The sequence below is a fragment of the Cervus canadensis genome, chromosome X (assembly GCF_019320065.1).
Source record: "Cervus canadensis isolate Bull #8, Minnesota chromosome X, ASM1932006v1, whole genome shotgun sequence".
In the NCBI taxonomy this organism is placed as follows: Eukaryota; Metazoa; Chordata; class Mammalia; order Artiodactyla; family Cervidae; genus Cervus; species Cervus canadensis.
Window position 1 is genome coordinate 29,020,463 of NC_057419.1, and position 17,317 is coordinate 29,037,779.

The 17,317-nt window shown below is 46.8% G+C and overlaps 1 protein-coding gene and 1 pseudogene across 1 annotated transcript; one reads left to right on the plus strand and one right to left on the minus strand.

The window, feature by feature from the left end:
• The first annotated feature begins 1,032 nt into the window (after nucleotides 1-1,032).
• On the plus strand, nucleotides 1,033-14,631 carry GABRQ (gamma-aminobutyric acid type A receptor subunit theta). Its single transcript, XM_043459705.1, has 8 exons — nucleotides 1,033-1,221; nucleotides 3,181-3,269; nucleotides 8,182-8,249; nucleotides 9,621-9,841; nucleotides 11,243-11,325; nucleotides 11,974-12,111; nucleotides 12,647-12,799; nucleotides 14,366-14,631. Exons 1-8 carry the CDS (start codon nucleotides 1,073-1,075, stop codon nucleotides 14,629-14,631), a joined length of 1,167 nt encoding a protein of 388 aa, XP_043315640.1. The 5' UTR covers nucleotides 1,033-1,072.
• A 1,207-nt stretch (nucleotides 14,632-15,838) lies between these two features.
• On the minus strand, nucleotides 15,839-16,095 carry LOC122435495 (annotated as a pseudogene).
• Between the last annotated feature and the right edge of the window lie 1,222 nt (nucleotides 16,096-17,317).

Sequence of the window (17,317 nt, forward strand, 5' to 3'; positions counted from 1 at the left end):
GAATTGCCCGCCTGGTCCACAGCTCTGAAGGGCGTCTTTCTGAACTTGCTTTTTCAAGGATCTGAGATAGGAAGGACAGAGGGGATTGGGATGGAAGAATTTTCCTATCCTCTGAGAGCCTTTTGTTTCGTAGGACAGTGTTTGAGGTAGTGGAAAGAATAAGAGCCCTCTAGTCAAAATTTCTGGCTTTTCCACCTGATGGGCCCCAAATGCAGGAGCATCAGAGTCGCCGGCTCCAAGGTCTCAATCCCTTGAAACACTGGTCCTCGCCTCCTTCCCCTTCCACGGTGCCGGCCCTGGCTCTGGGACCGTCACACCTCAGTGTGACCCCAGTCGGTGAACACTTCCAGTTCCCGGATCTCTGTCCTGGGGACCCAGAAGTGTGCAGCCCTTTCCGAAGGTACATTCAGACAGAGCAAATTCCCTCACTTCCTTCACCGCGAAAAACAAAACTCTTGGGCACACGGTCTTCCAAAAGACACGCACATTTTGAATTTTTTTTCTCTTTTTTTTTTTTACCGAGAGAAAACACGACCCATCGGGTGCCCGGCTGAGGAAGCGCGTTCAGCCCTCCGGCAGCGCGCTCCGCCCCTCCCCCAGGCCGGCCCCGCCCCTGTCTGTGCCTGGCGGGGGCGCGACTGCGGAGGCCTGAAGGGGCGGGGAGCCGGGCGGTGCGCCGGCTGCGGGCGGAGACTGGAGCGCGCCTTTTTTGTGCGGCTTCTGGCACCTGCCGGATTGGTTCGACCAGCGCGACCGTCGGAGTGGGCGGAGCCAGCGGGCGCCGGGCTGGGTGCCCAGACGCAGCCTGGAGCGGCTGCAGACGGAGCGCACCTTGCAGCCGCCGGGCGCTTCCTGAGGCTCCGGGTCGGGCACTAGCCCGGCTTCTGGACTCCGGTCCGACCCCTGCGCCCCCTGCTCCCTAAACTCTCGCTGCAGTCTCCTTAGAGGCGACTCCTCGCAACCCCCCAGCTCCCTCTCGCCCCACACTGTCCTCGCTCGCTCCGTCCCATTCCCCGGCAGCGGCGGCGGACCGCAGCCTCTCGCGCCTTCCAAAGCTTCGGAGTGCGCAGCCATGAGCATCCGAGGGATGCTGCGAGCCGCTGTGCTTCTGCTGCTCATCAGAACCTGGCTCGCGGAGGGCAGCGACCTCAGTTCCACCCCGAAATTCCACTTAGAGCTCTCCTCCACCGTGCCCGAAGTCGTCCTGAACCTCTTCGACTGGTAAGCGGGAGCCGCCAGGTGGGGCATGGCGGCGACAGGAGAGGACCGGCGGCAGCCTCGGACCTCTTGGACGGAGCGGGCTGGGGAAGACTTGGACCCGGGCTCGCCGATCCCTGGCGCGCCGGCCCAGCCTCCAGATCCTTGGAGGGTGGTGGGCTGAGAGTAGGGGCGACCGTTCGAGATAGAACCTTGGTGCTTCAGCCCACCTGTTAACTGCAGCCCCAGGAGTTGGGGGGAAGGATGCCCTCCCCCCGAGGTCTGCAATCCATCCCCAGGGACCAAGCCCCTGGCAGCTTTTCCCAGTCACGCCCTTTGGCACTTGTGGGATTGAGGGTGGGAGTACAGGGTGATGGGAAATTCACAAAACTGTGGAGACACCTGTTTGAGTCCGGATTTTTTTCTCTATTCCCTGAAGCGCGTGCGTGTATTCGTGAATGTGTGTGTTGAGCAGTGAGGGACCTTTTCCGATGCCGCAGACAGAAATTATTGACTCAACCTCATCTGAGCCCAGACAGTGCGATTGGTGGCTGTATAACATATAACCGTGTGGCCTGAGATGGGTGCAATTTTGTAGTGACTCCAATTAAACATTTGAAGATTTGGTGTTTGATTTCAAGTTTGTTTGGGTCTGCAAACACCTGAAGAGATGTTAAACAGTCAGCCTTTACGTGGAGATCACATGGAAATGTGTGTTTGTGATGGCCACAGATCCTGAGCGCTAGCATATGGCTAGTGCGTGTGGTCCTTAACACACAGAAATGCGTTGGTTTAATTTGGAACTCATTCATGTGCACATTTTGAAATTTTCTCATTAAAGATAATTGAGATTTTTTTAAAAGATGATTGAGAATAATTTTTCAAATGGCAAACCAGAAAAGAACATGTATGAGGAAAAAGGAGGTGGGGGATAGTTGGGCAAGGTTCCAGCAGAAAGCTCTGCAATGTCCTCAACCCAAGATACCAGATTGCGCTAGTGAACACACACACACACACACACACACACACACACAAGATCTGCAGGGGCTGACTTCTATAGTCACTGCATGAAAGATACTAAGAGTTATAGTGATGCCAGGGCATCTCATTCACCAGCCCCTTTGGGGGAAAAGAGACCCCAGTGAAAGACTATGTGAATTGAAAGGGCGCATCAGAGACTTCTGGAAAGGCCAGCTCTCTGGGTCCACTTACATGTGCTCACCCAAAACACGTCTAGGCTGGAAACACACGCTTAGCCAAAGAGATGCCTGCTCCAAAAATGCATGTGTTTTTGAGGATGGCTCTGAAACCCAAGGATCAGAAATGGTTTGATTGACGAGGCTCATAAATCTCTGCTACATGAGCAAGGCTCTGTCTGTGCCATATGTCACATGCCAAGTCTTGGAAACAGAGGTACACAAGAACAAGATTCACATAGACGTGATAGCAAAATGCCGGCCCCAGCCTAGGTAGGGGAAATGTAAGTGAGGTGGAGGATGCAGGCTGGTGGGCTCAGTTCATGAAGGTACTGAGGGGGTAAGGTGCATCCAGACCGATGGTAAGGTGGGGCTCCTTAGGGGGCTTGAGGTAATAGGTTTCTGTGAGCACTCACTCCTGCCCACACCCTCTCCTCTCCACTTCCCCTACAGTTCCCCCCCATCCCCCCAATTCTGCCTGGTAACAAGAAGCCAGTCTTTATGCCCCACCCTTTGTATAAAGGCTGTGGAGGGGGAGGGGGAAAGAAGAGTCTGCGTCACTGCTGTGCTTCTGGCTGACTCACTGGAGGAAGGGAAGGGAGCGGGGAGACATGTGTACATGTATGATGCACATGTCTGCATCAATGACTGCACGTGTCTGCATGTGTGCAGGTGGAAAGAAGGCCCTGGCGAGTTGATGCCCGGGGTGTTGTTTGCTGTTTGTTTTCTGAGAAGTGATGCAGCATTCACTGATGACCAATACCTACCAATGACTTCTCTGTTCCAGCAAAAATTGTGCAAATGAAGCTACGGTTCACAAGATTTTGGACAGGGTGCTGTCGAACTATGATGGCCGTCTGAGGCCCAATTTTGGAGGTAAGACACGTCCAGGTACTAGAGCTGAGACACAGAAAGCCAGCCCCACCCAATGAGCTGACCAGGGGCACTCCTCTGGACTGGGCCCTTCTGCCTCTGCAGACCCCACTTCCTGATCCTCCAGAGACCCCAGCAGAGCATTCCCAGGCCACAAGTCCCAGGCCTGTGTCTCTTCTGCCGGCACTTCCCCCACTTCTCTGCCCCCTCCACACTCCTGTACAGTGGCCTGAGCCTGAAGCACATTGCCTGGGCTGCAGAAGCACTCGTCACCCCAGGTGTGCTTCACCGGCTGGAGTTTTCTGCTCCATCTGTGGGGAGGACACATGTTCCACTTGTGCACACAGTCTCTGAACCCTGGGCACTTACCCCCATTCAGCTAGTTGAAAACTAAGGGCATGGTCTTCTCTGCCTACTTTACTTCATACACCCGGGCCCCAGGTTCTGCTGCCTCTGCTCAGCCTCCCCAAGCCTTCAGCTCCCACCAAGTTCAGTTTATTGCACACACTGCAGTCAGCGTAATCTTTATGACTCCCACCTGATTACCTTAGGAACTTCTGATATCCTTATCTGCTAAGTAAAATCTACACCTCAGATCTCAAGCACAGAGATGAGAAATGACAAAGAAACTGAAGTAACAAACTCCAGGAAATCGATACATCAATTTCTCCTGTTGTTGTTGCCTAGCCCCTCACCCCACCCCACCCCGCCCCTGGCTTTGGAAAGGGAGATGGGCCATCTCACAGCACAAAGTGACAGGCACCTACCTGGACCGCTTGGAATAGGAATAGCATTCTCTGGCTGAGGGGATGCCCAGGAAACCTAGACCAAGGACACACAAGAGGAGGGGTGCCTTAAGTAGACATTAGTCACATTTTGGCTGAAAGGAAACCAGGAAAGAGCTAAAAAGCAAGGTGGCTAAGTCAGAGAAAGCACTTCCATTCCTGCAGGTGGTAGAACTAGACACCCACTCTAAAGGGTTAATGGATGCTAGTGTTCACATTAGAACATTTGTATGAATAGAGGTCTTCTCAATACACAATGCCTCCGCCCTCAAGGGCACACAGCTGTTAGCAATTGCCTTTGTGGTAGACCACTAGGGGCTCTGTGATCTGCCTAGGAGCCACCTTGAAGACCACGTTGGTTGCCCGGCGCCCGAAGGTTTGGGGGCGGGGCACTTGACTGATATCCTCTTTGCTGCTTTGCTTCCTTCAAGTGTGAGGGCAGAAGGCGGTGCAGCCCTCGGATCCAAGGTGAGTGTACACTAGGGGCTGGGAAGTTGGAGTGGATAGGACAGAAGGCAAGTGCTAGGGCACAGTCAGCACCCCACTGGACCAGTTGCACCAAGCAACGAATGTCAGGTGTCAAGGGTGTAGCTGTTGCATTTTTTTTCCTCCATTCATCGTTCTCATGTTTTTCAGCAAAGGCTGACCAGCAGCCATTCAAGTACATCAAGCACATTCTCCCCACTGCTTCAGGTTGCCATCTCTGCAGGCACACAGGGCCAGGGGGAGGGAACAGAGGGAACAGAGCAAGGACCAACCTCTGGGGGTTTTCAGGTGCTCCTGACCCACAGATCTCCAAGGCACCTCACCGCCATATTTTGAGCTAACCTGGATTTGTTTACACCTGATGTCTAACCTCCTGGATTACAGTAAGCTTCGTGGACATGCAGACCTGGGGAGTCTGATAGAAGCTCGGCCCCCAGTTTGGCCAAAGAGTAGATGAAGGTGGGAGGACAAGGACAAGGCAGAACCTTCTAGCATTTAGACAGAGGGAGGCACTACAGGCTCCACGTCTGGGGCTCTTTTATGGGAGGGAGGGGGCAATCATGGGAGAGCAAGGCCAGGGTGGCTAGGGATGGGGGTAACCGAGCACTCCTACTGTACACAGAGTCAGATTCTGAAGTTAAGTAGAGTTTCAGGGCTTCGCACACTGGCACATATGCACAGACATGACCCAACTGTGGTTAGCTTCAAATGGGAGATGTTACTTCCTTGAGAAGAGAAGGAAGATGAAGAGGAGGCATAGGAGGGGCCAGAGAAAGTTAACAAAGCTGCTTCTTTCTGAGCAAGAGAAGTGGGGCTCCGTAGTGCTGCAGAAGCAGGTCCCTAACAGCTTTGCTTAGCCTGTCACTTGGCATGACATAGGTGTGGAGCAAAGGGTCAATGAACCACCTTCATCACTCCTTCAGTTACCTCCTCTTCCTCTGGTACTCTGATGGATGCTAGGGAGGAAGTAGAGTTGGGGTTGCAAAGTTTACAAGAGGGGTGGGAGTGGTTATCCCCCCTCCCACTTTTTCTGCCTTCTTGAGTCCATCAGGAGGGACAACGGTGGGATATGGGGCTGAGACCATCACCCCAAAGACAGCATTTAGACACCTTATCTGGAAGCTTCTTGTTCCCCTCTGTTATGCTTGTAGGGGTGTGGCATCTTAGTTAGGCTCTCACTATGACCACTGCTAGCACATAAGGTGTTCCCTCTATGTGGATAAATTAGAAAAAGATCTCAGGTCCTCTTCAGGTCGCACTCCTGGGCCAGGACTCATGGCTTGCTGAGGGGAATGTGGATTGCACGTTCCCACTTGCTCCTTTAACTGGGAGCCTTTGGACAAAGCAGAGCCCTGGCACTTTAGGGTTCAGACCCCTAGGATTCTGCTGTAAAGGATGGGATTGCCTGAGTGATACAGAGTGGTCCAGGATTACAGGTTTGACACTAGAGTGAGATAGCCAAGGGGATGGCTGCCCTGCCCTTCTGGGGCTTGTTGCCTGCCTAACACAGCTTTCATCCTTCTCTAAAGGCATGCAGAGAGCCTGAAAGGCTATAATAAAGAAAAACTGCCTTCCTAGAAACCCCTATCACTACAAGCACTTTGCCAGGGATCATTCACAATAGCTCTGAATGCTGGAATTGGTTATGCCCTCACACGGAGTCCCACTTACTTCTCAGGTGCCATTCATACATGGATTCCCAGTGCACTTTGTAGTTTAGTTTCTAGACAGTCAGCCTGCAGTGAAGCCAGCAGGCTGAATTGGAAGCCTTACGCCTGTTTCCGTAACAGCAGTGTGATATAGTACACATAGAATAATGGTTCAGCTGTAGGGCCGGGTGAAGGGAGTCCTGAGTCAATGAGAAAACAATAAAAATGTTTTTTCTACAGTACTTTATTATTTATGACATATTTGCACATCCATTATCACATTGGGATGGGCAGTGCTAACACCTAGTCCTGAAAAAGAAAGCCAGGAGGGAGAAACATGCACACACATGCACACACACATGCACAGATTCAATCACGGTTACATATTAATACACACAAACACCCTCACATATGTACTCATTCACATGAACATACTCAAATTCACTCATTCACTCACACATAGACACATATTCACACATGGTTTGACATTCACATACATGAAGACACTCACATTCACACATGCTCACACACAAACATGTCCACATTTTTACAAACTCACAAACACCTTCATACATGAACATGCTCACACATTCACTCATAGGTGTATAGTGACACACTAACATAGATGAATGTGCTCATGGGTTCAATTGCACACCAACATAGTTGCACATTCACTCACACACAAACACAGTCACAGACATTCACACATTCAACCATACTCACTTGGACATGTTCAAACGTTTTCTCAAGCACATCAACATGCATACATAAACTCACACTTACACACTCATAAGTGTGATAAGTGTGAGTGTAGAAGCATAATCACTTATCACACTTTTCACTTGCATATGAACAAAGTCACATGCACAAATGTATTCACATATATACACAATGAGCATGCTCACTCACACTCACACATACAGTCACATACCCATAAGTTCACTTACATTCCCAAACACAACTTTTCACACACAAACATAATCATACATTCACTCACACGTGGACATGCTCACAAATATATTAACAAGTGAACAGGCTCACACAAACAACCTACATAGTCACTCCCACATGATATATGCAAATACACACATGTGCTGACACATTCATTCACCCAGAAATGTGCTCACACATTCACTCACACACAAACATGCTCACAAACAACATTCATGAATTCATTCACACATGAATATATTCATGCATTAACATACTCACATATACAAACACACCCACAAATTAACTCACACACAAGCTCACAAACACATCCATGTTCACACATTGCCTTGTGCATTAACAAGCTCACATTCACAGTCACACATGCTCTCATACATAAATACACAAACATTCACTTGCACAGGAACATACTTATAATTCACTCCCACACAGCATTGCTACATACATGCACATGTTCACATATTTATTACCACACAACACATTCAAGTACACAAATACACTCATGCATTTTTCTCACACACAGGCATGCTCACATACACTCATGTGCACACTGGCACATTCATCTGCACATGAATACATGCACAGATTTACTCACATCTGTGAACATGATCCCATCCACCCATGCACAGCTCACACATTCACTCTTCATTCACACGAAGACACACATTCACTCACACATAGACACATTCACATGAACTCACACAAATATGCTCATGCACAGCATATATCTTGTTTTGGGTCTCATTGTTCTTGAGTTTTTAATCCAGAAAACATTTAGAAAAAGAGTGCTTCAGCCCCTTATTTTTCCTTTATTTTGGCCTGACCCTTTCTTTTCAGCACATTGTGAGCCAGGCCCTTCTCTAAGTGCTTGGCTTGCATTAACTATGAGCTAAGTACTATCATTATCCCCATTCTGAGGCTCAGAGAGGTTAGGTAACTTTTTCAAGGTCACACAGCTAGGAAGTGCCAAAATGAGGTTCAAACTCAGGCAGTTTTTTACCCTTTTTCCTACCTTGAATGTAATAGTGTCTTCCTGTATTGTAGGTGCCCCTGTGCCAGTGGGAGTGTCTATCTACGTCTCCAGTATTGAACAGATCTCAGAAGTGACTATGGTAAGTGTGCCAGCTCCAGCCTTGGGGCTGGGGACCAGGTACATGAGACAAGGAGCAGGGTCATAAACCAACTCCTGTTGTTATGACCTGCAGCAGAGCCCACATGGAGGAACATAATAGGTTTCGGAAACTACAACCACCTGAAATAAAAAATAAATCCAGATGTATTATAGATCTAAAAGTGAAAGACCTATGAAGCTTTTAAAATATAAGATATTGTTTTAGTGTCTTTGGGATAGGTAAGGAGTTTTTTTTAAAAAGACACAGAAAACACAGATTATAAAAATAAATACTGCTAACTTCAACTATAATAATATTCTCTTTAGCCAAAACTTTTGGCACTTCAGTTTTGTAAAAGAAAGAAACAAAACCAGTATGAAAAGTTTGAAAGGAAAACTCAGATTGGACTATGATATTTGCAACACAAATGACTGGTATTGAAAATACACATAATTCCTGTGAATTAATAAGAATATTTTAAAACAATAGAAAAATGATCAGAAAATGCAAACAGGAACTTCACTTTTGTGAAGAAATCCAAGTAGCAGATAAACTTATGAAATGATATTTGACTTTATTATTAATCAGTGAAATGCAAAATAAGACCACAGTGAGAGCCCATTACATACCTGCTGCACCAGCAAAAAGTCAAAAGTCAGACAAAACCAATGTTGGCAAGGCAGGAGCACTGGGAACACTCATCTGCACTTAGTGGGGATATAAACTGGAACTTTGGCTTCATAGTTCTTATTTCATTGTGGTCTTGGTATGTATGGTGTCATCACATAGTAATATACATAGTATATTCATATAAGGCAATATTATCCAGCAATACAAGTGAATGAAATTTAATTATCAACATCAAGCTGAACAAACACACAAGCACAATGTTGAGTGAAAGAAGCAAGGTCTGAACACAGAGAGTGTGATTTCTTTCAGAAAAGAAATTTAAATAAGTCCAAGTAAGCAATACATTCCTTAGAAATGTATAGGCAATAAAACTTAGGAAAACATTGAGAAAAAAATGTAAAAAGCAAAATTATTACCATTAAAAGTTAAGATAATGCATTACTGCTGGGAGATGTGGGAAATATGTTCTGCAGGGGATACACTGAAGCTTGAAAGTTATTGGGAACATTGTATTTCTTAACCTGAATTGTAATTATATGGAGCTCATTTTATTATCCCTAACATTGAACATTCTTACATGTTTCATTACTTGTCTATATTTAGGATAAATTTCATATACCTGCAGGCACACACACACACACACACACACACACACACGCACACACACACACACACACAAACTCGGAGGAACGAAAGCTGAACAACCCCACTTACAACTGGGATTTATCTTTCTCTCCTCAGGACTATACCATTACGATGTTTTTTCATCAGACCTGGAAAGATCCACGTTTAGCATATCACGAGACCAACCTTAACTTGACCCTGGACTATCGGCTGCTTGAGAAGTTGTGGGTCCCTGACTGCTACTTTCTAAATAGCAAGGAGGCTTTTGTTCATGATGCAACTGTGGAAAACCGCGTGTTTCAGCTTCACCCAGATGGAACAGTGCGGTATGGCATCCGGTGAGTTCCCCAGGGACCTGGGGATCGCCCTGGCAGGACTGATCTCTGCCTTTGGTCATATATTATGCAGCATCCAGGGGGCCCAGGGGTGCACAGTTGTGCATCTACTGCCTACGGCTTTGTACAAACAGAATGTATGCACCCTGGAACGCCTCGTTGGTCTATTTGTAACATAATAGATGGTCACCAAAGCCCTCCTCACAGCCTCATCTCTTACAAACCATCTTGTAAGACAAGTATAAGAGATAAATTTATCTCAGAAAATTTCTCCTACAGGTAACTACTAGGGTATAGCTCTTTCACACACACACACAGACATACAAACCACCTACTGTACAAAATGGAAGTCACTTTAAGAGTTGAAAGAGACAAGCATGGCACCTGGGAAGAGCAGGACAAAGAGGGGTCCAGAGGCTCCCAGCTGGGGCTGCAGAAAGCTTTTGTAAATCCTCTTCCCCACTGGTCCCTTTTCCCATGGCCCCAGGTCTTCCAAGATCCTTCCTCAGATTCTTCTCTAGGACTTCCCACATGGCAACTGAAATTTCATTCCATAGCTAACCTCAGAGATATTAATCCCTCCTGCCCATTTACAGTCACTGGCATTTGCTAAGCCCTAGTACACTTGGGCTTCCCTAGTGGCTCAGAGGTTAAAGCGCCTGTCTGCAATGCGGGAGACCTGGATTTGATCCCTGGGTCGGGAAGATTCCCTGGAGAAGGAAATGGCAGCCCACTCCAGTATTCTTGCCTGGAGAATCCCATGGACAGAGGAGCCTGGTGGGCTACAGTCCATGGGGTCGCAGAGTCGGACACGACTGAGCAACTTCACTTTCACTTTTTCACTTTAGTACACTCATAAGCAGATGCAGAGATGGATGTGCTGCAGGGGCAGTTCTCATGGCCAAAGATGTGTCTGGGTTGCTGCTTACATCAGTGTGTGCACACCACATACATCAGATCTAGCGCTTCAGCTGCTTCAGTGTCGTGGTTTCCTCTTAACAGCCTTGCTGCTGCTTCAGCCAGAAAGTTCCCTTTCTGACTCTGCATTCAGTTTCCTCCAGGGTCCTTCCCATTCTGACACCCCAAGGTTTCCTGATATGTCATACATCTGTTCTCATCTGTATTAGTCCTACCCCACTTTTTGGTTTCTTTGTCACATACAGATTTCCTCTCTCCTCCTTACACAACTCATCTTTACTGCAACTCATCTTTCCTCTGGAGGGAAGGAAGGGAGGGGAAGAGAAAGAAGGAAACAAGACAGGAAGAGGAGAACCCAGCTTTAACATAGGCAGTGTGGGCTAGTCCTTGGGGTGCCTCTCCCCACTCCACCCCTGCACTTTTCTCAGGAACAGTTACTCACCTGGGCTGCACTCACCTTCCCCTTCCTTTTGCTTTTGCTTGCAGGCTCACCACCACAGCAGCTTGTTCCATGAACCTGGAAAAATTCCCTCTGGACAAGCAGACCTGCAAGCTGGAGGTGGAGAGCTGTACGTTTGTCTCCCATGGCCCCTTCTTTCCTTCCTGGTGTGGGGACGTGAGGAAACCAAAGGTGCACTTGACAGTGAGAGGGACTGCGTATGTCCCCTACTCCCTCCCTGCCCTTTTCTCTCCTAGGTAGATAGATAGACAGACAGATGGATAGACAGGGGTGTATATATATATATATTTATTTATTTTATTATTATATTATATTTATACTTATATTTATATATATTTATATTTATATATAAATATAAATATTTATATATTATATTTATAGTATTATATATTTATTATATTTTATATATTTATATATTATATTATATTCATTATTATATTTATTATTTATTATATATATATATATTTATATATATGGCATCTGGGAGAAGGCATCCTTCAGGATGGAAATAGTCCCATACGGGAATGTGCCATGCCCTGGGGAATTTGTGCACAAGCTCATGGCACATCTGTCTACTCTGCTTTCCTTCCTGGATAAGGAACTGAAAGTTCTCTTTTCATGTGCCCCACTGCCCCAGGGTCAGACCCACAAAACTGCAAACTGCGGGTTCCGACTATCCTTTGGTTTTCACAAACTCCTCTGGTATGAAAGTCACCTGTGCCTGCTTCCTTTGACTCTGCTCACTTCGCCCCTGTAGATGGCTACACAGTTGATGACATCCTGCTCTACTGGGAAGGCAGTGGGAATGCCGTCCAGGGGACAGAGAAGCTTCACATCCCTCAGTTCAGCTTCCTGGGAAAGACGATCAGTACCAAAGAGGTGTTTTTCTACACAGGTGGGTCTGACTCCCTCCTTCTCTCCTGTCTCTTGTCCTTTTGTATGCTAGGGAACTCCTGGTGACCTCTGCCTTTGACCTCTAGAATCTCTTCTGCCTTCTTTCTATTCCCTTCTTGTTCTGGACACCTTGCAAAACCCCCTTCAGGAAGTCCCAGAGGCTTACCTTCTGCTAGTGAGGAAATGAGTGCAGCAGTACTTGGCTGGGTTTAACACTCCACGGGCACCCTTTCGGGGCCAGCTGCTCCATCTGTGGCACCTTTGAAATATCTCCTCTCTCTCCCATTTCAGCTTCAGTTGACATGGAGCAACTGAGGAAGGAAGGAAGAGATAGCAGACTTGCTGTGCCACATGGGCCTGCTAATATGTGCCATTGTCACTGGCCTTAAGGCAGCAAAAGGGGTCAGGTTTGCAGACTGCCCAGGCTGGGATAGTAGAGGCTGAAGTGGCCATTGGTTTCCCCTCAACCATCCTGTACTTCACCCTGAAAATCCCCTCAGCCCTGCCACCCTAATACCAGTCTGTCTCCTGGCTAGGTTCCTATGTGCGCCTGATCCTGAGGTTCCTAGTCAAGAGGGAAGTCACCAGTTACCTTGTGCAGATCTATTGGCCCAGCGTCCTCACCACTGTTGTTTCTTGGATATCATTTTGGATGAACTATGAATCTTCTGCAGCCAGGGTGACAGTCGGTAAGCCTGTCCCCATCTCAGGGAAGAACTTGGCTCATCTTGCTCAGAAAAAAGTTGAGAGTAAGGAGCAGTGTTTGACTGCACAGGCAAGGGAACAAGATGGGGCCTGACTAACAGGCATTTGTACAGGTGCCCAGCCAACCCCCAGCAGAGAGACCAACATTGGAGACAGATGCAAAAAACATCAGGGTTGGGATCTTGATATGTTGGGTCCAAACTATCAGAATTTCTATTTGCTGGATACATAAATGAATGGATAAGTCACAAATTTACATTAGAAATGGAACACAAGAAACACTGATTAAGAAGCATATCAAAATGCCTGTGAAGCAGCAGAGGGCTTCTAGATGAACTGCCCTTGACAAATGTCTAATGAAAGGCTGAGATACACACAGTCAGAGTCCAGAGGAAGAAATGACCTGGGTCTTCTTGGCTATAACTGCAGTAGGAAAGTACTACTCAACCTGGGTTTTGAAGACTTCCAGGAGGCAGAGACATAAGTCCCAGCATTCCCTGAAAGAGGAACTAGCTTGATTACAGGTAAAGGGTAAATTGCAGGGTATTTAGGGCTTCCCTGGTAGCTCAGTTGGTAAAGAATCTACCTGCAATGCAGGAGACCCCAGTTCGATTCCTGGGTCGGGAAGATCCGCTGGAGAAGGGATAGACTAGCCACTCCAGTAGTCTTAGGCTTCCCTTGTGGCTCAGCTGGTGAAGAATCTGCCCACAATGCGGAAGACCGGGATTTGATCCCTGGGTTGGAAAGATCCCCTGGAGAAGGGAAAGGCTACCCACTCCAGTATTCTGGTCTGGAAAATTCCACGGACTGTATAGTCCATGGGGTCGCAAAGAGTCGGACATGACTGAGCAACTTTCACACTTTCACCTGGGGCACAAACTGGGGAAGTGGGGAGAGTATCAGGAAGAAAACCTGGGCTGACTTGGGAATAACTTCAAATTCCACTTTAAGCAGTTGGAACTTCATGTCTAAACAACGGGGAGCATCAAAGACTTCTGAGCAGTACCAAGGAGGGGCCTAAGCTCCCAAATATATTTGGTCCCACTCTTCAGAATGCCTGTCTATCCCAGACCCTGGTCTCCTTTCTCCTTCACCATCTTTGGGGCAGACTTTTTATCCTTCTTCTTTAGGAGCACACAGTACACTAAACCTTTATATTTGTGTAATATTTTAGTGCTCACCAAACCTTCTGAGGGATGGATTACAGGAAAGCCTATATACTAGGATGCAAAAAAGGGAAGAAGCATCATAGGGTAAAATGGGGCTAGATGTGTAACTCACTATGAACCATGGCTGGAGATTCTTGACTTGATCCTAAGAGCAAAAGTCACTGAACTGTTGAAGTACAGGCTCGGCCTAAAGATGGGGGTGAAGAAGCTAAAAGGGCAATTGAGCCAAGGTCCTAAGCCAGGAAAGCCTAAAGGCCTTTTGCTAAGGGCCCTCTTGACCTCAGAGATGGCCTTTGCTCCCTTCCAGTGGGATGTGGACTTGATGGCTTGTGCAAGAACTTCAGCCTCCTGAGGGAACTAACTGTGCTGTGTTGTTTATAGGTTTGACTTCGATGCTCATCCTGAACTCCATCAACTCACATCTGCGGGATAAATTCCCCCAATTTTCCTGTATCAAGGCCATTGACATCTATATGGTCGTATGCTTCTTCTTTGTGTTCTTGTCCTTGGTGGAGTATGTCTACATCAACTACCTTTTCTACAACCGAAGAGGATCCCGGCATTCTCAGAGGCAACTCAGAAGAGCCCTAAGAGTCATGGAGCGCTACCGCTACCAAGAGGCAGAGCAGGTTTGGCTTTTTGAATGACAATCCACTTTCCTTGAGCACCTCTTAAACCTAAGATTAGCACTTGAACCTTTTGATCTTGGATTGATCCTTTGATCATTATGTAGTGTTCTTCTTTGTCTCTGATCATGGCCTTTATTTCAAAATCTATTTTTTCTGATATGAGTATTGTTACTCCTGGTTTCTTTTGGTCCTCATTTGCATGAGATATCTTTTTCCAGCCCTTCACTTTCAGTCTGTATGTGTCCCTAGGTTTGAGATTGGTCTCTTGTAGACAGCATATATTGGAGTCTTGTTTTTGTATCCATTTGGCCAGTCTTTGTCTTTTGGTTGGAGCATTTAACCCATTTACATGTAAGGTAATTATTGATAAGTATGATCCTCTTACCAGTTATTTTTTGTTGTTGTTGTTTTGGGTTCATTTTTATTTATTTATTTATTTATTTTCATTGTGTGGGGCCATTTATTGACCTTTACTTCCTCCAAATGACTATGGTCAAGGGTTGAAGGAATTGGAGGTGGGGGAGGGGATACAGACAGAAGTGATCAGGTATATCCTCAATGTGCTGTGGTTGGCTGAAAAGAGATTGGTCTGCAATTGACAAGTCCCTGCCCCTACCCCCTATTTGAGATGCTCAGGACCTTTGGGCTCAAGAATACACACTCATTAAGCCAAATCCCTTCCATCAGCCAGAGGAGGACCAGGCCTCTTTAAGGACTGGCTTCTGCATCAGTAGGACCACTGTGCTAATGGCCTTGGAGTCTTGACCTAAAAAAAATAGGAGAGGTCTGGCCCAGCTTCCTCTGCACAAGCAGAGACAAAGGTGACTGATTAGCAGGAGATCTGATCTGCAGGGCATGGATAATGGCAGAGGGTGGTGCTTGCAGAAGTAGATGAGGACTCTAAAACATAGTGTAAACCTACAAGGTGGGTGACTAAAAGTAGGACATGGGAATTAAGTTAGAAAATGGAACTCTGTGAGTTGACCCAACTTTTCAAGAGGCTTCCAGGACAGTCTCTGTTCACAGGGTATTTCAGCCCCCTTGGCTCTAACCCCTCAGGAAGGCAGAAGGAAGAAGTGGTGGTCTGCCCACCGGGGCCTGGGCACTGTCATGATTGTCCAGATCTCTGCAGTCAAAGGGCAACCCAGACACCTGAGACCTTGTGCCCCAGGAGGGCTGACCTCAAGGCCCTTGCCTGCCTGCCAAGCTGTGAAGGCTGCCTCTTCTACCACTTCTCCTTGGCCTCCTTCTTGGGTCTCTTGTTTGCAAAGGAGCAGTGACCTTGGGTTTCCTCATCACCTCTGCACTTCGGGGCTCAGATGGTTCTGCGTCTGCCTTGTGGGACTTGGGAACAGGAATGATTATGGCCAGCATGCAGATGAGCTGGAAAATGGCCCCCAGAAAGACTATATACCACAGCAGGTTCCCCAGGTACATGGGCTCAAGCACCTCGGGAAGGGAGATGTCCAGGTCGGAGGCCATGGCCCCAGCTGCCGGTTGTCTGAGGTCCCCTCCAACTCACCACTGTCCAGAGCCAACTTATCCTATGCTGCAATGCTGCACCCCCATAAGTCTGGGTTCATTTTTAAAAACCTTTACTGTGTTTCCTGTCTAGAGACAATCCTTTAGCATTTGTTGAAGAGCTACTTTGGTGGTGCTGAATTCTCTCAGCTTTTGCTTCTCCATAAAGCTTTTGATTTGTTCATCAAATCTGAAGGAAAGTCTTGCTGGGTAGAGTATTCTTAGTTGTAGGTTTTTCTCTTTCATCACTTTAAATATGTCCTGCCATTCCCTTCTGGCCTGGAGAGTTTCTTTCAAAAAGTCATCTGTTATCTTTAAGGGGAACCCTTTGTGTGTTATTTGTTGCTTTACCCTTGCTGCTTTTAATATTTTCTCTTTGTGTTTGATCTTTGCTAGTTTGATTAATATGTGTCTTGGGGTGTTTTACCTTGGTTTTGCCCTGTTTGGGACTCTCTGGATTTCTTGGACTTGGGTAGTTATTTCCTTCCCCATTTTAGGGAAGTTTTTGTCTATTATCTCCTCAAGTATTTCCTCATGTGTTTTCTTTTTGTCTTCTAGGACACATTTGATTCAAATGTTGGGGCATTTAACACTGTCCCAGAGGTCTCTGAGGTTGTCCTCATTTCTTTTAAATCTTTTTTCCTCTCTGCTTCATTTATTTCCACCATTCTATCTTCCACCTCATTTATCCTCTCTTCTGCCTCAGTTATTCTACTGTTGGTTCCTTCCAGAGTGATTGTGATCTCAGTTATTGCGTTATTCATTGTTGATTGATTCTTCTTTATTTCTTCTAGGTCCTTGTTAAACATTTCTTGCATCTTCTCAATCCTTGCCTCTGGTCTATTTATCTGTAAATCCATTTTGCTTTCAAAATTTTGGATCATTTTACTGTTATTATTTTGAATTCTTTTTCAGATAGACTCCCTATTTCCTCCTCTTTGGTTTGGTTTGGTGGGTTTTTATTTCATGTTCCTTCACCTGCTGAATATTTATCTGCCTTTTCGTTTTATGTAGATTGCTGTGTTTGGGTTGTCCTTTCTGCATGCTGGACGTTCTTTGGCTCTCTTAATTGTGGATTCTGCTCCCTGTGGGTGGGTTTAGACTAATGGCTTGTCAAGGTTTCTTGGTTGGAGGAGATTGTGTCTGTGTTCTGGTGGGTAGAACTGGATCTCTTCTCTCTGGA

Coding starts and splice junctions, on each gene's coding strand:
- GABRQ (XM_043459705.1), top strand. CDS start 1,073: ATGAGCATCCGAGGGATGCTGCGAGCCGCTGTGCTTCTGCTGCTCATC. Junction 3,270..8,181: donor TCTGAGGCCCAATTTTGGAG/GTAAGACACGTC, acceptor CCTGTATTGTAG/GTGCCCCTGTGCCAGTGGGA. Junction 8,250..9,620: donor AGATCTCAGAAGTGACTATG/GTAAGTGTGCCA, acceptor TTCTCTCCTCAG/GACTATACCATTACGATGTT.